Source organism: Etheostoma cragini, chromosome 13, assembly GCF_013103735.1.
Source record: "Etheostoma cragini isolate CJK2018 chromosome 13, CSU_Ecrag_1.0, whole genome shotgun sequence".
NCBI classification, from domain to species: domain Eukaryota; kingdom Metazoa; phylum Chordata; class Actinopteri; order Perciformes; family Percidae; genus Etheostoma; species Etheostoma cragini.
In genome coordinates this window covers 1,219,249-1,241,308 of record NC_048419.1, presented here as the reverse complement: position 1 = coordinate 1,241,308, position 22,060 = coordinate 1,219,249, and the positions used below count along the sequence as shown (strand labels likewise).

General features: G+C 41.7%; 1 protein-coding gene across 2 annotated transcripts in view; it reads right to left on the bottom strand.

Annotated features, from left to right (window-relative positions):
• The window catches only part of camkk1a (calcium/calmodulin-dependent protein kinase kinase 1, alpha a), a 51,795-nt gene extending 30,433 nt beyond the window's left edge, over positions 1–21,362 (bottom strand). For both annotated transcript variants that reach the window (XM_034890051.1, XM_034890052.1), the window contains exons 1-2: positions 20,964–21,362; positions 2,009–2,452 (exon numbers count right to left, since the gene is read on the bottom strand). In XM_034890051.1, coding sequence (XP_034745942.1) covers positions 2,009–2,338 — 330 coding nt within the window. In that variant the 5' untranslated portion in view covers positions 2,339–2,452; positions 20,964–21,362. The remainder of the gene's footprint in view (positions 1–2,008; positions 2,453–20,963) is intronic.
• Positions 21,363–22,060: the final 698 nt, after the last annotated feature.

Here is a 22,060-nt window from a genome sequence, read left to right as displayed (position 1 = left end):
CCCCCCCCCCCCCCCCCCCCCCCCCCCCCCACCGTTAATGGTGTATCAAACAGCACAGTGCCAGCCAGAATGCATTAAATGTCTGTCTCATGGGTCAAAAGTTCTCTTGCCAAAGCCAAAGTCGGAACAAAATGCTGTCACATGTAAGTGGTAAGTAACAAACATCGGCTCATAGTGCAGAGCATGTAGTATTATATAGGCTGGACCACGGTGACATACGCGGAGATTATAATGCATCAACATGAATAAGCTAATACACAGGAGGCATGTTTCCACGATGGGTGCTTGTGGGAGACTAGTGTGCACACCTGCTCCCGCTTCCCTCTTCCGGTCATGTTGTCCACTGGCCTTCTGCTCCGCTTTCTTTGGTGATAATGCAGAGATATTGAGCTAGTATATTTAGTTATAATGTATAACTGCTCTCATCCGCTCAATGGAGCTGTTTGTTCTCAGTTTGTGTTACACTCCCTGCTATCACACCACATGTCACACCCAACTGCAGAGAATCACGTCAGCATATGTCCAAATCAGAGGAAATCAGATGTTGATCATTAAAGAGGGTAAAAGTGTTTTGATATCGTTGGACGATTTAAGCTTTTTGATTGTTATTGGATTTGTTAGCACTCCACTTCCCAGATGTCTCATCTTTAAACAGTGTGGCCATTATTACCTTCATAGCTATTTATCACAAATGTCATGCTGCTTCTGCAAACAGCTCAACAGTGACAGCCTACTTTATGAACGACTCTGGTAAGTGATTTTTCCCATTCTATTTTTCAATTGACTTTTTTTGAAAATGCTTTTGTTTGAGTTTTACGTCTGGAATCAAGCCAGCTTGGACAAATTGATTACTATTGAAGAATCAAGAGTGGCAGTACAGAATATGCAAAAAAGGAAAATCACCGGGCTTTGATGGGATTCCCCCTGAATTTTATGTAACTTTTTGGAACAGCTGGGCCCTTTCCTTCTTGACATGATTAACTTCTCTATTGAAAAGGGCAAATTTTCATGGGATGTTAACACAGCCTTAATACCTTTACTCTTGAAAAAGGATAAGGATCCTACAGAGTTTTCTAGCCATCATCCTCTGAGCCTGCTTAACGCTGACATTAAAATCTTTGCAAAGCTCCTAGTCCTCCGTTTGGAGTCTCATTTGTCAAAATTAGAGAACGCTGACCAATCAGGATTCATAAAAAGGAGACTGGCAGCAGATCATGTTAGACGTCTTCTTCACATTGCTGATGCAGCAGAAGACAGTAAGACCCCAATGTCACTTCTCCCTCTTAATGTAATGAAAGCCAATAGCTGATAGGCTTGAGTGGTCATTTTTATGGTCAGTCTAAGAGGTGATAGGCTTTGGTAACACTTTGAGTGGTATGATTAAAGTTATGTATTCTAATCCCTCAGCCGGAGTCTTAACAGGACGCACCTCCTCCTCTTTATTTCCAGTTTCTAGATCCACCCTCCAAGGTTGCACCTTGAGTCCTGGATTATTTCTTTAGAGCCACTGGCTCAAGCCATTTAATAATGGTGTCACCAATATGCATTTGTACGCAGCATCATCTCTCATTATTTGAGATGACAATGTTTTGGTCTTTTTAGAGAACCCCTCTCAGTTTCTTCCTCACCTTCTATCATTATGCGAGGAGTATGGAAGCTTATCAGGCTTTAAAATTACCGGCCAAGGTCTGAACTACTTTATTTAAATGATCATGCTCAAAATTCAACCATCTCTGCCGACATCCTCATTGTTAAGCAGTTTAAATATTTAGGCATTGAGATTTTCCCCTGCTTAAACCAGATTATTAAACATGGACATGGCTCAGGACAGTGTTTTGAAGGATATTGAAAAATAGATGGGTCTACCATGTCGATTCTGATGGCTGATAATCAAAACCCTTGTGGAGAAAATTAGAGGAAAAATCTACTTTCCAGAACCCCACTGTTGAGCTCTAGAATTATAATTTAATGATTATTAATTCATAAAGAATAAAAAGAACTTCCTCACCTGAGCGTCTGAGATGGACACACGCTTAGACTCCACGGTGGGCCTGCGAGCCACACGAGGGGATATGTGCGTGTATCCTCCTCCAGAGCCTGACAGGTAAGTGCCTCTCTCCTGCAGCGACAACTTCCTCCCCGTGAGGTGTGGCCGCAGCGCACGAGTCTTCTTGGCCTGAGCGGCGTCCTGCTGAGCCCTGCCATTCCTCACGCCGTTGGATGCAGAGCCGCTGGAGTCGTCCGTCGTCAAGGCAGCCATGTTGTCTGTGAGACTGCTGGTCTCCTTGTCAGAGCTTGGGTCCAGCATCTCGGGGCCAGGGTCACTGCTCATAGCCATGGTGGGCGGGGAGGTGGGAGCGGCGCAGGAGCAGGTGGCAGGGAGAGTACTGGGGGGCGCCCACCAGCATCAACGTGAGCTGGGACCGCCTCCAGTCGCAGCGTTCCACCACAGCTGGAAGAGAAAGAAGAAGCTGTGAGCAGAGTTAGCTGCAGTAATACCATTTTCATTTCCCCTTGTGGGATTAATAAAGTATACATTATTATTATTATTTAGTGTGCTAACGTTTACTCATTAGCACTAAAATCAAGGCTGAGGCTGATGGGAGTGTTTTCAGTTGTTTGGTCACAAACCAAACAACTGGACTAATTAAGACCTGATTATAGCGCTAAATGTCTAGGTTAGAGGAGGAAAGTAAACATTACATAAATGTCTGTACCAAATTTCAATACTTGTTGAGATATTTTACTGAAAGGCACATTGTCCTTCAGATGGTTCAGCCAGAGGGAAAACCAACGTCATGAGAGTACATCGTCTGGGAAACATAACAGTCTTTACAAAATGTCATGGCAATCCATTTAATAGTTATTGTAAGTGGTGGAATGATTGGCACTGCCCCCCCAAGAGCAACACCGCTAGCATGGGTCAAGGGGTCTGCTCTTTTTCTTTTATAATGTTTTGAGAACTACTTCATGTTCGTTTATAACAATGAGTTAGCATAATGGATATATTTATTGTACACCTGCTGTCATGACTTGGTTAAATGTTGTCTTTTTGTGGTGTCAGTCACGTGAGTTCATTTGATTGGTTTAGCTCAGTAGCATTTGCCTGATCATGTTCTTGGTCATCATATCCACATTACAATCAGTTGTCTTTCGCAGAATTGTCTCAAGTCTAAAAGCTGCTTGTCAGCCACAAAAAATTACCACGTTACAATATCGTTTATATGGTCAACTATATTGGGAAATCTTGCATCATATTATGATCATATTATCAGCCCACTTTCACTGCATGTAAATTAAAACCTTTGCATTCTATCTCAGATGGTTGGCTGGCCACATCTCGCAGCGAGAGCACCTGTGAGACAGACGTTTAATCAACCAGTCTGATAAAAGAGACAATGCCATCTCTGTGTGTGGATGGCCCGGTGTTTCAAGTTACTTACAGTAGACATTAAATTGAAACAAATGTCCCCGTGATAAAACCCAACCCAAACGCTGCAAAGCTAATTATGTTTTATGCCTTTGCTCATGGCTCCCAGAATGCCCATGAAATGGTCGTGGGTGGACTAACACACAAAGAAATGCACACATGAAAAACAACAGAAGGTTTGTGTGCATACATTATGTGTCCATATACCCAGACATTTAGGCAGAATGGGTTTCTTGTGTTTTTTCCCTTTCATATTTAATCAAAAATCAAGTCAGCAGCAAATTGCCTCAGTCGGGGAATTTCAAAGCTCTCCAGTACATCTGGTTGAGGTTTCGTTCTGCAGGTGGAAGTTCACAGACATGCAAAGTGAGCCTATGCCCATCCATACAAGGAAAAGGACCGGCACTCAAACATTATTCATCTATGTAACAGCGGGAATCAAGAGGAAAAGTGTGTGTTTTCTGCCAAATACAAATTCAGTTCTGTTCTGTGGGTATCAGACCAGAAATGGTCGGTAAATGGGCCATGTTATGCTATTCTTGAAGTATGTCAGGAGGGTAGAGCTACAAATTCAAAAATAACAGTGTTCCACTTTGTCCAGGTGGGTCAAACTCATTTCATTCATTCATTTGCACAGCAATGGCTCCAACCAACTGCAGTGTATCACATGTATCGCCATGCTAGCATGGCTCCAGAGATGGCCCACACCAGTTTGGTCCATACTGAAGTATGTCTATAGGATGGACTGCGGTACCTCTGCAACCTCGGGAAGGAACACGTTTAGGTGAAATGTGCAAATAGGGAGGTGAGCTCTGGAATTAAAATAGCTGTTGAGTGTTTGTTGAGGATTTTACTACAAAAAGAAATATAATTTGATTATGGATTTAGCTTCTAGGGACAGGGGGCGGAACCTCCGGTGGCACAGATGCAGTCCCCTAAATGAAACGTCGTTAATATAGTCTAAATGAAACGTTAAGGGATCACCAGAGTTATTACAATTCATCCTGAGGGGAACATGTGTACTACTAGTAGTTGTAGTCTCGCTTTGCCAGACCTTCCTCCACAGCACCGCGGAGGGTCTTGCTAGTCCTAACAACATTCTGGGATGGGACATAAACATGCTCCGGTTTATTGATGTTACTTTAAACCAATCACAATTGTCATGGCAGAAAATAGCCTTAAGACGATAGTTGTTTTGATGGAATATGTGTACGTTCAGAAGGAATTTTAGTCTTCAACAGGAAACAATTGGACAGATGGTCTAGCTAGCTTTCTGGATTTACCCTGCAGAGATCTGAGGACCAGGTAACCATAGTCCTCAGATTGGACAGATAGTCTAGCTAGCTGTCTGGATTTACCCTGCAGAGATCTGAGGACCAGGTGACCATAGTCCTCAGATTGGACAGATAGTCTAACTAGCGGTCTGGATTTACCCTGCAGAGACCTGAGGACCAGGTAACCGTAGTCCTCAGATTGGACAGATAGTCTAGCTAGCTGTCTGGATTTACCCTGCAGAGATCTGAGGACCAGGTAACCATAGTCCTCAGATTGGACAGATAGTCTAGCTGGCTGTCTGGATTTACCCTGCAGAGATCTGAGGTCCAGGTTACCATAGTCCTCAGAAATCCACCAGAGGTCAGAACGGCAACACTGAGATAGAGGACGGAGACGGACATCCGGCCGAAAAAAGGACAACTGGTGGAATTTCCTGCACCACCGGAGCAATCCCGGAAGTGGAACGTCTTGGATATAGTACCTGTATAGTACCATATACCACCTGTAATATAACTACTAAAAAGAAGATAGTAATTAATTGGTAGGTGACATTTGCAGCAGTGTGATTAAAAAAATAAAAGTCCCAATTTATTCAAGTATTGTGGCTTCTCATGAATGATATATTGGGACACACACACACACACACACACACACACACACGTTATTCAATCTATGTATGTAAATTGCGAGTGCAGGAATAAAAAGCCTTTTAAATGTCAGCGGTGAGACGGACTGCATTGTTTGACTCCTGACTCATTTCAGAAAAAGCAAAAGAGGAAGAATCATATTTTTTTAAATTCCTATCACAACTAGTGATTATTAACCACTCAGCCCGCTGCAGGTGTGAGCAATGTCCTGGTAGGCCCCGGAGGCTGGTGGGAGGCGGGGGGGCAGCAGTGGGCTGCTTTGTAATTGTAATTTCAGATTCAATTTGTTTTTAGAAGCAGATTCATTATGAACGACAACTTATTTGAATTTTTCACTGCATCCATCCATATTGTCAAACGTCAGAGTTAAACCCTTTAGCCCTCTATGTTACACACCTGAGACACATAGGGTTAAACTGTTAAATGTCTTTGTATAGTAGCTAAAAAATATTATTTGAAGTTGATACGCATCTTGTTTTATTTTATACCTGTATGGATTATTGGAGCTGAGGAGGTAGTGTAATGGAGATTTCATTCCAGCCCTGATATCCACCACCACTAACTTCACACGCATCATCTCAGTTTTCACATGCCTTCGTTCAAGGCTGAGTACCATCTTCAAGCAATGCTCCAATAATCTACTCATCCATTCATCTTTATAGTTGTATTTATCAGATATATTTTTTAGTTAGCTTCATTTTTTACTACAGTAGGGAACCGTTATACATAAATGACGCAATTTTCTGTACGACACACATAAAGAAGATTTAAAGGCCGTCCACTTCAGTGAACTCTAGTTATCCACTGGATGGACATTGGCCAGTAGCAGTGAGGCAGAGGGGGGGGGGTAAAAGAGCACCAGCTGCATATGGTGGGCCAGTTTTTTAGCTTTTGGGGGCAACAATGTTGGAGTACTCACTATAGTCAGTGAAGTCACACATAATGTTAGGGGTATGACAGATTGAAGAGACTATTACTGTTAATATTATTTTTAGCCGCCACGCCGGCATGTTAATATAAGTTTAAAAAAAAATCTAACTGCGATTATTTGGACTGATATTGCAATTCCGAAATGATTTACAATATTGGAAAAAAGGATCCTTTTTGTATTATCCTCATTTTCATCATGAAATCTTAAAACAAAACATTTTTTAATTGTTATAGTGTGATTTCTTTTGCGACGGTCTGACTCTGTACCAAACTGATTTTTTCTTTAGTCTGTAGGACAGATTTGAGGCCTCTGCACCAAAATACTCCACTCAGAAGGGTTCAGCAAATCTTGCACCTCTCTCCTTCGCGATTTGGATATTGCTCTAATCCATATTGCAATGTTGAAAAAAATTGCGATTAATTGTGCAGCCCTAGTAGCCTCTATAATAAAGACTAACTAGTAGGTTATATTCCATATTTAAAAAACTGAGCTGCACAAAGAAACACCTGCACTGTATTCTGCTGTTAATGGAAGATAAATTAGGAAGATTGACGCTTTCAAATATCAATATTTCAAGCTTATTTAATTGTGCAACATGTTTCTTTTGACTTCAACTGAGAGGGGGGGGGGGGGGGGGACATGGGTAATGGATTGATTTAACCAAAGGACCACATCTGAAAATGAAGTGTTTTCAAAAGCTTCCATCTTTCAACCCGGAGATGGAGAAGCCAATTACAGTGAGAGGAGAGAGAGGGCTGCAGGCGGGGAACGAAGGATTCCATTTGGGCTCCATTAGAAAACCACTTTCACCTCTAACCTGGCTTTTTTTTTTTTTCTTCAGACAGCAAACAGAGACCAACATGGCCAAAATCAATTATTCGCTGGCAAAAAAACCCAGAGAAATACCTTCATCAACTTGTTATCCATATTCATATTGGTCCTGCAGGTTTTGATGTTTTTCTGAACTTCCTCTGGAGTCCTTGACAAAGTGCAAAGAGCATGCCCAGCAGCTACAGCCAGTATTTAGGGGGGGAGCATTAGAACCAATGTCATGATGTCAAACCTGAGCATTTATTGTTGCTTGTCTTAATTTGTGACCATTTAAGTCACTTGTAAAATAACAACGAATCAGTGCTCTCCATCCAGTACTCAGTCTTGGCCGGATAGAAGTCAAGCGATAATAAAAATCCTAACTAATAAAATGATTTTTGGAAGAGAGCATTTTGTTCATCAACACAATGTGACTGCAGGGTTTTGCAGACTACAGACACCGTCCTCCCCGGCCTTTATTCAGTTTTAATTACAGCCTGAACCAATACATATGTCGGGTTGATAGCAAATCAGAGCTCTCTCACACAAAAGAGGTTTTTCCTCCCTGCCTGGACCCACAGCTAGATGCGGCCCGTCTCCTGTCGCCCTCCGCTGTCACATTTCATCTAACTCTAACAAAGCCCGGGTCACATTAACTACAGGGGGAGGTTAATGTGACCTGGGTGACCTGCAGGAGACAAAGGGGTGCAAATCCCAGAATTTGCTGTTCCTGCTGGATGATAGAGACAACCGAGGGAACAGCTTGTGCAGACACACACACACACACACACACACACACACACACACACCTCACCAGCAGTCACAGAGAGCGGACTACAGCCCCTGAGCACAACTGGGATCCCATCTAATAAATACCTATCATCCCCAAAATGCTCTTTGACACTGAAAATGAACTTAGTCTTTGAACAAAATGAAAAGAAAATACACCATGGTGAGGTTGACTTCAGTTGCTTTTTCAGAATAAGTGAAACATTCTAACTGGAATAAATGTAGTCCTGTTCATGTAATTAGTTTTGCTGCACAAACACATTTGTATGAAAAGTGTGCTGTCGTTAGTGTGTGTTAATCAACTGTCCTCCAGAAAAACCAGAGCATCAGTTGTTTGTGTACGTTCAACTTAGACACAGGAGACCACCGTTTAACCTTGTGTTCCCTACAGACACTCCACGTTGGTTCCTTTGAACCTTGACCGCGGCCGTTCCCAACAGTTACAAAGTGGTTAGAATTGTATCAATAACGTTGAGGTTTCTCTAAGCTTAAAAAGTTGTAATCTTAACCCAACCATAATTATTTAGTTAATTTTTCCTAAGCCACAGTCGCTCCCTGAACCTAACCAGTTGTTTTTGTGCTGAAACTTACCCAACACCTGTAAACAGACTGATAGTGAGAGTGGGCCCAGTCTAGCATCAGACCAGAAAACACAATGTGTGTTGTCTTAAAGAACATGGACCAACAACGTATTTTGTTGCTTTTGTTGATTTCATAATTGCTGCAGCCAAAAGCACACTATAAGATTAGGGACACTTATTCTGTCAGTGGGCTACCCAACCAATGTCTCCCCTTCTGCTCCTGAGTTTTGAACTTGAATAATGTCCTAGAAATGGGTTTTTGCAGAACATTATGACGTCACAGTGAAGTCGACCTTTGGGATATACAATGTCATCACTTTATTATTTATACTAATAGATATTTGTGTGAAATGTTGTCATAATTAGCATAGGAAGTCTTAAGTTACGACCCCAAACCACCAAAATCAAAATTATTAATCTTTTTAAAGCCGAAATTTGAAGAGATTTCCTCCAGGGGTCCCGAGATATCGCGTTCATAAAAACGTTCGCCGGTCGGGTATAAAGAGTCAGTTTGTACACAAGAACACAACTGGCGTATGTGAAATCGACTGCTTTGGTTTAAGTGCTGAATAAGCAGAGCAAATAGAGCCCAGCTCATGGCTCACACGAAGACTCCCCTCTTCATATCGCTGGTGATAATCAAATACAAGTGACAGCTCAGGAAGTTCATGTCTGTCAGCAAAACCTAGCTTTAAGCACACAGAAAGCAACACCATAGCTGCAGTCCTTTACAGTAGAAACCCTTTTACTGTGTGTTCACCTGTCACAGACTAATCCCTGGAACTCTTTAATTCAATCCAGAGGATTAACACGCCGTTATACGATACCCAACTTGCTGTATCCGTAAACCTGTTAAAGCCATTCTTGGATAGCCAATCAATGTGATGTGCTCTCCAGGTTAGACATAGGATCAATCAATCTGACCGGACAGAAATACACTCCGGGACAGTCCCAACCAAATCCAGGGCCACCCTCTCTGAGGTTGGCTGCCTCGGGCTATATTAAAACCCAGGATTACACAGGATATACTGTAGGAGTGCCAAGTGGCAAGTTATGTGAGCCAATTATTCCTCCTGTACTCACACATAGACAATGAGTCTGCAGCTTCCAGCGTGGCTGACCTTTGTGGAATTCTAGACATGTCGCTTGACAAGGGTCCCTCTGACAAGGTCCAGCCCGACCCTGATTGCCCCTCCCTCCAGACCACAGACATAAAAACTGATCTGCAGATTTGTGTTTTTTTCAGGTGGGGCAAGAAAAAAATCGGAATCAGCAATATTCTGATAACTATTGAAATCCCAACTATTAAACACCATTACTCATTGACTTTTGGAAAGAGCTTACAAAACAGTGAAACACTTAAACATACAGCAAAAGAGTGAAAACACCTTGGACTGTGAATTTTCCCTTACTACTTTTCCCATTTAACCATTTTTTTTCATTCAGAACACAAGACAAAATAAGAGAATACTTGCAAAATGGAAACATACTGTGCAAAATACTGGAATAAAAAACTGGAATAAAAACCCATCTGTTCCAGCTTGCTTATCTGTAAATACACAGTTTCTGTTTTTGTTGTTTTGTTTTTGTTTGTTTTGTTTCCTGTTTTTGTTTTATTTATTTTTTGTTTTGTTATAACTTCTTACACTTTTCTGTTCCCTGTATCTGTCTTTTATTGTATGTAAAGCAACCTTGAGTGTGCAAAAAGGCGCTGTTAAATAAAATGTATTATTATTTTTATTATTATTATATAATTGTTTTTCTCGATAACATTGTGTTTGTGATTGCAAGGAGCCCAAACTGAAATTACAATAACTGCATTAATCCTCTTTTTCAGAAAGAGTCAGTAGCACTGGGCTGTGTCCCGGATAGGCGGGGCAAGAGAGGCTGGAAGAGTTCCTGATACAGATAAAAGACCCAGCGCAGCCCATCTTTAAATCCCATTCAAAGCACACCATGAGGCTGGAAACCTGTGACGATGTGAACCTGCGGAGCATTAATCTCTTGCCGCCAAAAATGGGAAGCCATTCGTCTTTTCCACTGGGAATGATACTACGTGCCCTCTAAATCCCAGAGTCAGAATATCCCAGAGATATGTATCACTTCTAGAAACCTGCTGCAGCTTACTCTCAGACACAGACTCAATCAATATACATACGTTACGAGTAAGGGCTAAACCTAATTCATAAGCACACATGGTATATTTTTTATCGGCTTAAAAGAGGAGATAGGATATATTGGATCAGTGTGTCCTTTAGCTGACCAAGATTTCAGTGAGACTTTACTTATAGTGTGTTCCATTTGTACTTAATAGTCTGATTTTCCAAGGTGGGAAACTCGCTCCCTGAACTCGGATATCTGAGCTCGGAACTCGGACAAACCACCGAGTACGTCGAGTTCAACATCCAACATGGCTGCCCCGCGCCCCAACAGCTGTTAAAGCTTTAGTAACATACAGTGATTTGCCCTTCTGTCTCATTTGTGTCTCACTAAATCGTACACATATATGTATATGTACATGTATATATGTGGACCTACTGTTAAGCTACACAAGCAGTGTAATGCGTCGTTATCAACTGGTGCTGCTAACGGTAAAAAACAGGGATTGCTGTGTCTCTGTGATCCGATCCTGTACTATTCCTAGTAGCCGTCTCGTGGACATTGCTGGAGTAGGGGGGCCCGCCTCGATAATCCAGCATGAAGGCATCATTTCCTATCCTGGGCTGGGACACACATTCATACGGTTTGATAAAGTACCAATAGTAACGCGTCTAAATCACTCGATTCTTATTGGCTACCCGCCAATGTGCCCGGTTGATGACAGTGTTACTCGCCAATTGCAAAATTCCCCCGCATTTGGCAGGTGGTCAGGGGTTAATTTCAGGCCCTGATGCTGTGGATTAACAAGTTTAATGTTTACAACAACAGGATGTAGCACCCACTGATGCAACACACACACGCACACATACACACACACACACACACATCTCGATTTATAGTTAGATGCCTTTCACTAAAAGCCAAAAATGTCAAACTCATGGCGTTGCTAGAGGAAAAGTCAGAGGATCACCAATTCATCTTCAGGGGAAGAATGTCTGTGCCACATTTCATGGTGTACCGTCCAAGACTTGTTGAGCTATTTCACTGAAAACCATAATGTCTTCCTGCTGGTGGTCCTAAAGGAAAAGTAGAGGGATCACCAAAGTCCTCGGAGTACATCATTAGGGTACAATGAATGTCCGTGCAAAGTTTCACGGCAATCCATTAACTATATTTCACTCTGGACCAAAGTGACGACTGACTGACATCGCCTTCCCTAGTCAAAACATTTTGGTAGTTATCTAACTAACCCAAAACCGGCTCAAAGCCACCCACACCGTTTCACTGGTGGTGCGGGCCGTCCTGTAGATTTCACGGTCAACAACATTTCCCGGTAAACCCAAAAGTGTTTCCAGTATTTACGGTCTGACATCTGTTTTATACATTTACAGACACACACACACACACACACACACACTGTCAGGATGCTCTACAGTGACACATAATCTCATCATCACACAGCACATACTGTACACAGGAGTTTTCCCCTCCGTGTGCCATTACACACCTACGTGTGTGTGCGTGTGTGTGTGTGTGTGTGTGTGTGGCCTAACAGGTGTTACCTGACTGTGTGTGAAGCCTTGCAACACGATGTTCTCAGCTTCAGCCTGTGAGTAATGCTTCAAAGAAGATTAGACACATAATTACACTTGGTGTTATGACCATATGTTATATATATCACATAAGTTATCAGAGACTGTAGTCAGTAGTAATCTGACTTGTATCCTCTTTGACTCTTAGTTTGATTGTGAGGTTAGTCCCATGTAAACTTCACTACTTTCTGTACGGGCTGAAGTGTGTGCTCCTTCGTGTACTTCAGAGAATCTTCACTTTACCCTGGCTCATCGCTCTCTCACAGGTAATTTTTCTCAGCTCGTTATCTCTGTGGAACAGGTTTCTGAATTGGCTTTGGGAGGTATAATTCCTGTAAAAAAATGTAAACAATCAGACTTGAGGCTGTGTTCTTAGTTTGGGGAAAGGTCACAGACAGAATACTATGGAGGCGTTGCCATTAGAAACCGCTGGGATCCCAGATGGAGCGGCCCAGCAGCCCGAGCATTATTTACATTATTTATGGATAATTTGATTAAACATCCTCATCTATATTTCTTGTGAGCTGTTGTGACACACTTGTGGCATAATGTGACGTTTACAGTCAAAGACAAAGGTCTGATCATTACATCATCTTCTAGAGCTGCCACAATTAGCCGATTAATTCATTAGTCCGTCAGCAGTAAAGAAAAAAAACAATTTGTATACTAATTTTTGCTCATGGTACTGCATCGTACTGCAACTTCATCACTTATTGATATCTATCTCTATTTTCAAGCAAAACTGCTGTTTTCAGCCCATCCAAAATGAAGATATCTGCTTTTCATAAACTAAGTATCTTTGGGGTTTAGACTGTTGGTCCAACAGAACATGACATTTAAAGGTATCTTCTCGGATGGATATTCTTCCCCAGTGTCTGACATTTTAATAAAATCAGGAAATTATTCAATAATGAAATTTGTTAGTTGCAGGCATATTTAAGTAAAATCAGCTCTGATACAGTTTGTGAAGGACCAGAGGGAAGATACTATAAAGCAGCTTGAGATGAGTTTTTTTTTTTTTAAAGATTCACTTATTTTTTTCTGGATTTTTTAACAAAAAAAAAAACCCTAACCACTGGAAAGTTGTTTGAGGATTTTACTAGCTAGTTTTTATGACATTGTGAAATCATGTTATAATCACAAAAAGAAGTCGGCACATTCTCCTGTTATAACTGGACTATTATTTTGTCCTCTCCAGGCTGCCAAAGAGCAACGGAACACTCTAACACAGAAGTGTCTACAATTCAACAACCTTACACAGTAAAAATGACTTCTTTTTGTAGCACACAACACTCAATTTCTCCATTTTACAAGCTGGGATTAGACTTTCACTGACAGCAGTAACTGGCCGATGTGAGCAGCTTTCCACTTAGCCCTCATCTCATGAGTTTAGAGGGCCAGATTCTTCTTGAGAAATACAACTATTCCAGGCCTCTGAGCAGAGAGCGTCTCATTGCTTTCATCAGTAATGTTAGCGGCAGCATTGAAGAGTCTCTTGTTCTCCACGCTGGTGCAGGCTACAAAGAGAAATTTAGATGCAGGAGGCAGGAGAGGGGAGACGAGGTCGGTCCATTCTCCAGAAGTGAATAGGATGTGAGGAACGGTTCGCTCACTAAAATAAGTAGCTTTCTCAAAAGAAGTCCACTAGTGTCCTGGCCTAGGGTCAGATTCTGCTTCTCACTAATCAGGGATTACATCAAAAAGACGAGCAGATCTGCTCTTTCATGCACTACCTTCATCCACACAGAGGGATGTCTCTAGGGGCCAGAGCAAGAGCAAAGACAGAAGAGGGGACCACTGTCAGCACAGATCTTGGTTTGAGCTTCTTCTCTTTAGCTGGCCGGAGTTGAAAATACCATTAATATTTACTCATTTATATACATATATAGTGGTTAAATTAACAGTAAATGACAGTTTAGTTCTATGCGTTAACCATTTTCCAGTTTCTGCCTTCAGCACAAATGTATTAACACCATTCCCTCCCGTCTTTTCAGCCTTGTAGAAGCGAGATAAGGACGCTGCATGCTCTCAGACTGAACTAAACCTTCTTTGTGCGAGGTAAAATACACACTTAACCCTCGTATGGTATTCGGGTCAAATTGACCAATTTCATATTTTTACAAGAAGTAAAAGTACTTTTTTTCTACCTGAAAATCAACGGCCTTACCTAATTTTCTGTGTTGAACATGTATTCCTGTCTCATTTCAGAAAATTATTCTGGATATGACAAATAATAAGGATCACATAGTGGACTTTTAACATCAATTAGAACCTTATAAAAAACAAACCCCACTTCTGATAGCATTCCCTAAACATATATGTTATCTCAATTGTTTGAAATTGAGATAAAGTCAATATTTGATAATAGATTATGAAGTAAAATTTTATTTCAGGTTTCTTTTTAAAACCGCAAATAAGTCACGGATCAATTTGACCCGAGGGAAACAAGAAGGTCCCGGAAGTGAAGACAATACAAGGGTTAAAAGAATGTTGAGTGAAGCCTTACTTCAGATCTAGTTATTAAAATATCAACCACACCGTGTACTGAGTAGGGTTTAAAGCTGAAGGTTTCGTCAGGCCTTTAGGTCCGGTCCGGTTTAGACAAAGATCATATGCGCCTGTTTCATGGGTACATGATTTTCTATAGCCATGTTTAATGCCTTTTCCAGAAAACTGCCTTCCCCAGATTTACTGCCTTATGGGATTCATGTTATCAACCTTTTTAGGCAACATCCGAGGTATAACTGTATAATTCCCTGTGTTTGCTGTTTTTGATTCATATTTTAAAGTGTAGCTCTTTGTCCATTTCGTATCTGTAAACTAAATCCTTAATCTTTCAGATACTTAATAATTATGAAGACATCACCTACGACGATGGTTTATACATACTGGTTTATTCCATCTGGAGGAAACTACTAGAACTGTTGGGTCCTTGTAAATTCTGGAGTGTGGTCTATCTGTATAGTGTCTTGAGATAACTCTTGTTATGAATTGATACTATAAATAAAATTGAATTGAATTACATACATGTGATGCTATAAATAGCCCCATCCGTGCATCGTGGTCATCCCTAGAGCCATGCAGATAACCATGAACAAACAATTCCAATACTACAGAATTAAAATGCATACAACAACTATAATATGAGTCAGTAGTACCTTAGAAATAAATACACTGTGTTACCTTAGGAAGTTAACACCTTCAGCGACTTGGAACTACCAACTAGAGTGTGCCGCACACCCCCTATTGTGTGCAACACACCCCTGCAGCACCACACAAGTAAGTCCACCCTCAAGTCAGATGTTAACAAAAATAGACAACAAAGAAAATGCCATCTGTTATTGCCTCATTACTACTGTCGCTGCCACATATGGGTTGGGTGGCACAATACAACAGCCTCCATGAGTGTGTGGAGGGAAATGATGTAGAACAGAAGGTAACCTGGAGAGGAGGCAGGACTTTGTCTGTCTACAGTAAACCCAGAGGAGTCCTCCGTGACAAGTGGCCACAGAGGACTAGTCAGGATCAGAGGAAGAGTTTTGGACAGCACACACTCAACCAGCCATCAGTTCTTTCAGTTAGCTCACGGGCCCTATGGAGAGTCCAGCAGGGCTCTGGGGACACAGCACACAACAACATCTGGAGCTCCCAGGGCATTTAAATAACCCTTCAGACACAACAGTTTAAGATTTTCTTGGAACTATAAGATATTCAATGTTGAGACAAGTAGGGGTCAACAATATATATCAATATTATATCATGATTTAGCTATTGTCTTACATTTTTGATATTGTAATATGAATTAAGTTGTTTGTATTTTCCTGCTTTAAAGGCTGAAGTTAGACAATCTAGCTGTTCCATTATTTGCCTTTACTCACTCAGTCCTTATAGCCACATTATTTATGACAATTTATCTAAAGCTAATTTTTTTAAATATAAATTTCCAACCCTACAATATTGTTGCAATATTGACAATGAGGCATTTGTTCAAGAGTATATCTGTGGCTGGGTTAGCTCAGTTGGTAGAGCAGGCGCACGTATACAGAGGTTTACCCCCCGATGCAGTGGCTGCGGGTTTGACTCCGACCTGCAGCCCTTTGCTGCATCTCATTTCCCCCTCTCTCCTCTCTTTCATGTCTTCATCTTTCCTGAAGATATAAAGGCCTAAAATGCCCCAAAACACAGTATAAAAAAAGAATACCATGTGATTTTCTCCATCTCGCCCGGCTCTAGCAACGAGACAAGAGAATTCAACACAGCTCCTACGTTCACTGCCTGACAGCGCTGTTTACACTGTCTCTTTTTTTAAACTGAGCTACTTAAACAAATTATTGTTCATTCAAAATACAAAATCGGTCCGATTGGCAGCAGGTTGGTTAAACAACATGTCAATGGAGTCTTTGTTTGCTTTGCTTTCTTCATCATTGCTAAACGATTTGGGTTCAACTTCAACCTTCTTAGAACTGATGTTCTGATCAAAGAACTCCACTAGTGCAGGTTCCCGGTGGGCGTCTCATTCATGCTGCTGCCTCTCACACACAGCCTAAGAGAATGGGGGAGAAGGGCTTGGATGAGGTTCCCTTAAAGATGGGAGGACCCCCAGAGTACTTACTGGCCGTGCTCTGAATAATGAAGGCTAATATGCAGATGGGGTTGTGCGCCTGGTTAAGTACCAACTAATGAGGACCTGGAAATGTCTTTTTGTATTCACGCTCACACACTAAAAACCTGAAAACATTTGTAACGGATTGTCTCACTTCAAGTTTCACAATGATGTTGCTATTAATGTAGATGACATTTGAATCATATTTGGAATGAGATGGAAAAATGTAAGAGTGAAAGGTACCATTTAATTACAGCAGGGGGACTATTTTCTCTTCTAATTTAATTAAAGGCCTTTTAATTTTCAACCTTGAGTGCCTGGATAGTTTTTTTTAATTCCTTTTTTGGTCAATACAAGGTACAAGGTCAAAACAAGGTATTTAGTACTATGTACAGATTTTGACCGGGGTAAACTATCAAAGTAGTGATCATCAATATTTATTTTAGTGTTATATGTTATTTTTGGGGAAATTTGGTTTGAAAAAAAACCATATTTCTGATTTATAAACTTTGAAAAACTGGGTCAAGTTTGACCCGATGACAACATAAAACTAATATTGCAAAACTGGAAAAATAAGGAAGCACCCTCAAAGACTTGGAAGGCCCTGATGAAGTATTATCTGTGTATTGAAAGATCAATGTCACAGGACAAAAATAAAGAAAATTAGGTGGCCAATGGAGCATATCTTTAGAAGCCCCTTTATTATCTTATTTCATTTTATTTATTTTGAATGGTTTTGGTTGGGGGGGGGGGGTCGGTATAAGCAATCAGTATTGAGGGACGTTTTTAAAAATAAAGATGAAATTCTGACAAAACTGATTTTGATTAATTTTGGAAATAGTTGTATGTTTGTTGCTGTGTTTCACCTTTTTTGATCTACTTCCTGTTACCTAATCACAATGACTCACAGACATTTATGAAAAGCAAAAAGAAAAGAAAAAAGAACCTCACAGAATTTTGAACTTCATGTGGGTATTTGTCTTAATTCATCAAACTCGACGTCTTGCTGTTTTTCCTTTGGAGTGAAGGTCTGACTTGTGTCCACGGTAACAACACATGCTGCCTCACAGCTGGGAAGCAAGGAAGAGGTGGCGAGGGACTCTGGCCCAATCAGAAGCCTCACTTTAAAGGGTTACTCCAGCAATAAATCTTATACATGCATAAAGTAAATAAAGGAGATTTACGCTGCGTTTCCACACAGATACAAAGTAGGCCGTCTCTGGTCTCTCATGGATCTGTAGCTCTGTGTGTCCGTTGCTTTGATTCACATACTCTATCCTAGGTTCAAATAATCAATTCTCCAATTAAAACATTTCTCTTAAATTAATAAAATCCTGAAATCTACCTTTTAATATATGCCTTTTGCCATGGATGTGGTTAACTGACCCCGTTTATGTGGGTTCTTCCTCAATGTCAACATTAACCAGGTGCATTATAAAAAACACTTGAGGGTTGTGTCTTGCTTGTGCATTTCCAGCAGAAGTTCTCCCATTATATCTTTGCATCCAAGCAAAATTGGTATTGTATCTGAACCTTCCCTAACCTAACTGCTAATGAATCAAAATGTAATCGGGACCATGTGATGTGAAGCCCTACCCTGGTCTGACTACACCGACTGGACCGACCAAAGCCACTGCTTTTTATGATTATCATTCCCTGTAGTCCAGATTGTTTCCCCGAGTACAGAACACCCGTTACGATGACACCTGAGCTGGCTAGCCCGATGACGATAAAAAAAAAAGTCTATTCATCTGATAGTTCCAGAAAGATATTTCTGTCTGCCGGCTAGTTTGACTCTTTATTATAGGCCGTCTATTAGGACACTCATACCTTTAATGGACATAGGCCAAACCCTACTAATGCATAACCATAAGGCCATGAAATGATAGATTTTAATCCATTCTGAGTGGTTGTCAAACTCCCCCCCCCACACACACACATCACTTATGGGATACATCAAGTAATTACACACAGAGTGAATATAAAGGTCTTTTGGTGATTGTAGCTATACAGGGATTTATGATTTAGTGATTACAATCCATTGATATGATGGCCGACAAATGCTCCAATACAATAAGAGAAGCCTTAGGGTCCAGCCGTGGTCCCAAACAGCACAGACCTGTTTATTCTCTGGTTCTCAGAGTTTAGCTGTGCTTGACATAATTTGGGTGAATGATGTCCAGGCTTCTGTTCCTGACACTGATGTAGTATCACTAATACAAAATATCTGGCATACATTAACACAGGGACACACACACACAAACAATGCTGATTTCATTCCCACCCCCTGACTAAAGTGATTTCCCAAAAGGCTAAAGGAGCTGGAGCTGTTGACATGTCCTTTTTTTGGTAGCTGGGTCGCAGCTTTGGTGTGATTACCAAAGCCCACGTAAAGAAGTGTTACAGCTGTCAGCACATTCAGCAACACCAGAAACAGAACAGACGCTGGACTCGCTTAATTACACCGAGCATACCACATAAACATGACACAAGACATCACACCACTGGTAACCTGTTTTTTTTCAATCAGAACAAACCTTCCTCAAAAGAAAAAAACTATCCAGAAAAAGAACAGCTATTGGCACATGTCTGAGAACATTGGGTTGCCTATTTTCTGTTCTCCTTACACACATGACTGGACAAGAGTCACATACTGCACAGGTACAACAGGACAAAACCCAAGGCTGCCACATGATCCTCGGCTTTTTGGATTGGAAAACCATTTCATCTCTCTTAGACCGGATTCAAGCACGTCATATATCGTGTCACAGTCCCATGTTGGGAATTTACTGCTCATGAAGTTGCACATAAAACATAACATGAGTTGCCAGGTTGGTTCAGTGGTAGAGCAGGCGCACATGCACTGAGGGGTTAGTGCCTCGACTCTGAGGTCCAGGGAATGGATCTGACCTGTGATGATTTCCCGCATGTCTCCCCCCTTTCTCACCTAACTACTTAAAAGGTGGAAAAGCCCAAACAATAATCTTTCAAAAGAAACATAGTATGAACGTACCAGAGGAAAGGATAGCTCTGTCTGCAGCCTCCAGCCAGCTCAGCAGAGCTCATTCTAAATATTGGCAAAGTCAAAGGAAACCAACCATAACATACAGAAACGGCTTCTCTCCTGTCTGAGCACACTGTGCAGAGCAGACTCATTCATTCGTCAGGCGTCAGGAACAAAAGTGGATGTAATGTAATCCGTATTTTGTCGCATCTCTTTCGTGTAATCGTTGTTTCAAGGTGCAGAGCAGGAGAGGCGAATCATTCTGAAGTCACCCTTCAAGTCAATTCAAAGGAAAACTGAATGAGGGATTAACGGGGTAGAAGGAGCCACTTGAGGACATGAAGCCATCACTTGTTTAAAGGAGTCATTTTATAGCAGAGAAACCATATTTGGTTGTTTCTTTTTGCTCAAAACCACCAAAACCTGAGCAGCTTTCTGATAACTGAGGTCATAAAATCGGCCTAATAAAGCTACCAAAGGTGCAGTACTACAGTCAGCATGACGGGGCCACCAAGGTCCCGAAACACCACCCTCTTATTACTGGATAATACCTCCACTTGTCTTCTTAATTATTTAATCAATTTGTCAACAAAATATGAAAGACTCCTTGTTTCTTTAACCAGATGCCAAGAGATAATCTTTAAATTGTTATCCTCACATTTGAGAAGCTGGAACCAGCATATGTTTATGCTTATGGCCTCAATAATATGTGGTGTTGTTGCATCATTTCAGTTCTTCATATCAGCAAGATTAGATTTGCACACTCACTCCTGGGTCAGAGCTCCCTGTCTGACAAAATCCTCTTATTATCAGGGACCTCGGTAGGCCCCTGGTGGCCCCCCGGGGCCCAGCTTATAGCGACTAAATGTCCTGTGTGGGAGGTGTGAGGATCCATCATTTTGTGACAGGTGCATGAACCGGATCAATTAGCACATCAATGGCGTGCAAGTCAGTGCAGCTTCCAATTTCACGGTGCAAAGTGCGTGTCCGTGCGCGCGTGTAAAGCGATTCAAATCCAGTGCAACTGTAGAGCAGTCAACAGCTTTATGTGAACAATTCAATGACTGAACAACAAATAACACACACACACACACGTGCAGTGTGCTCCATCTGCAATGCACAAGCGGATTTACTCCCCGACCCCCGGCGGCCCTGCAACTCCACAGGAACGAAATGAGACGATCTTAAAAGTTTCACTTACCCAAATGAGTAGTGAAGCGTGTTTGAGTCCCAAAGCGTCCAAGTCAAAGGGAGAGGAGGGGGGGGGGGTGTCCCGTTTGGATGCACGGTGCTAGTTCGATCCACTCTATCAGCTGATCGTTAACACAGAGACGCAGGAAGGATCCGTCCAGGTTTCTGTGCGCTAAGTGTTTCTGAGGATTAGCTGGGTTGACTTGAGAGGTGTGTGTGTATGTGTGTGTGTTCTTGTGTCCCATGTGTCACACCCTGTCTTCCGGGAAACACAGACAGACCTCCCTCAGCCGAGCCAGAGTGCAGACACCCAGCGGCCGACTGGTACGCTGCCAGCCCGCAGCTGGCCCCTGGTGCATCACTGCAGCGCGCGCACAGCAGAAGGAGGGCTCCTCTCACACACTTTGAGACGGATTTGAAGCACGTCGACAGCACACAGATAACCCCAACTTTTATTATCCGACAAGAACTGGATCCACGGGTCCTAAGATCCGCCCTGTTCCCACAGCAGTAATACCGTGCCGTATTCCCTGCTCTAGTGCAGGCTAATATCACCATTTCGGATTTACATAAGACATGGAGCATTATGAGTGCATGGCAATAATATTTGACATATTTGTATTACCACAGATGCCACATGTGTGTATATACTGTTCCTCCATTAAATATTAGATTTGTGGATTTGTTGAGCCGAAGTGCTCTAGCGCCTCTACTGGTCATCTCTCTAGTTCATTTCCCAGCTGAGAAAATTCAAATAAATGAAGATCTGAGTAATGAAGTGACTCCAGTGGAGGCCTAGGCTACATGACATGGGACCCCATACACACTAGAGCATGTTGTAGCCAGTAGCCATCTCAATCAGTTACATATATTACCCTGAACTGGAGGGTTGCAGGTTCAAGTCCCCGTACGGACCAAAGTGTGGACCGGTAGCTGGACACATGTCAGTTATAGTACAAATACACAATGCTTTTGTGTCGTTATTGATTTAGATGTTTATTCGATTTTCTTTCAACATCAAGGGACAGATGTTAGCTTAGCACGGCTTCCTCACCTCACATGCACATGCATTTACACTGCAGAGCAGATGGATATGATAGATATGAT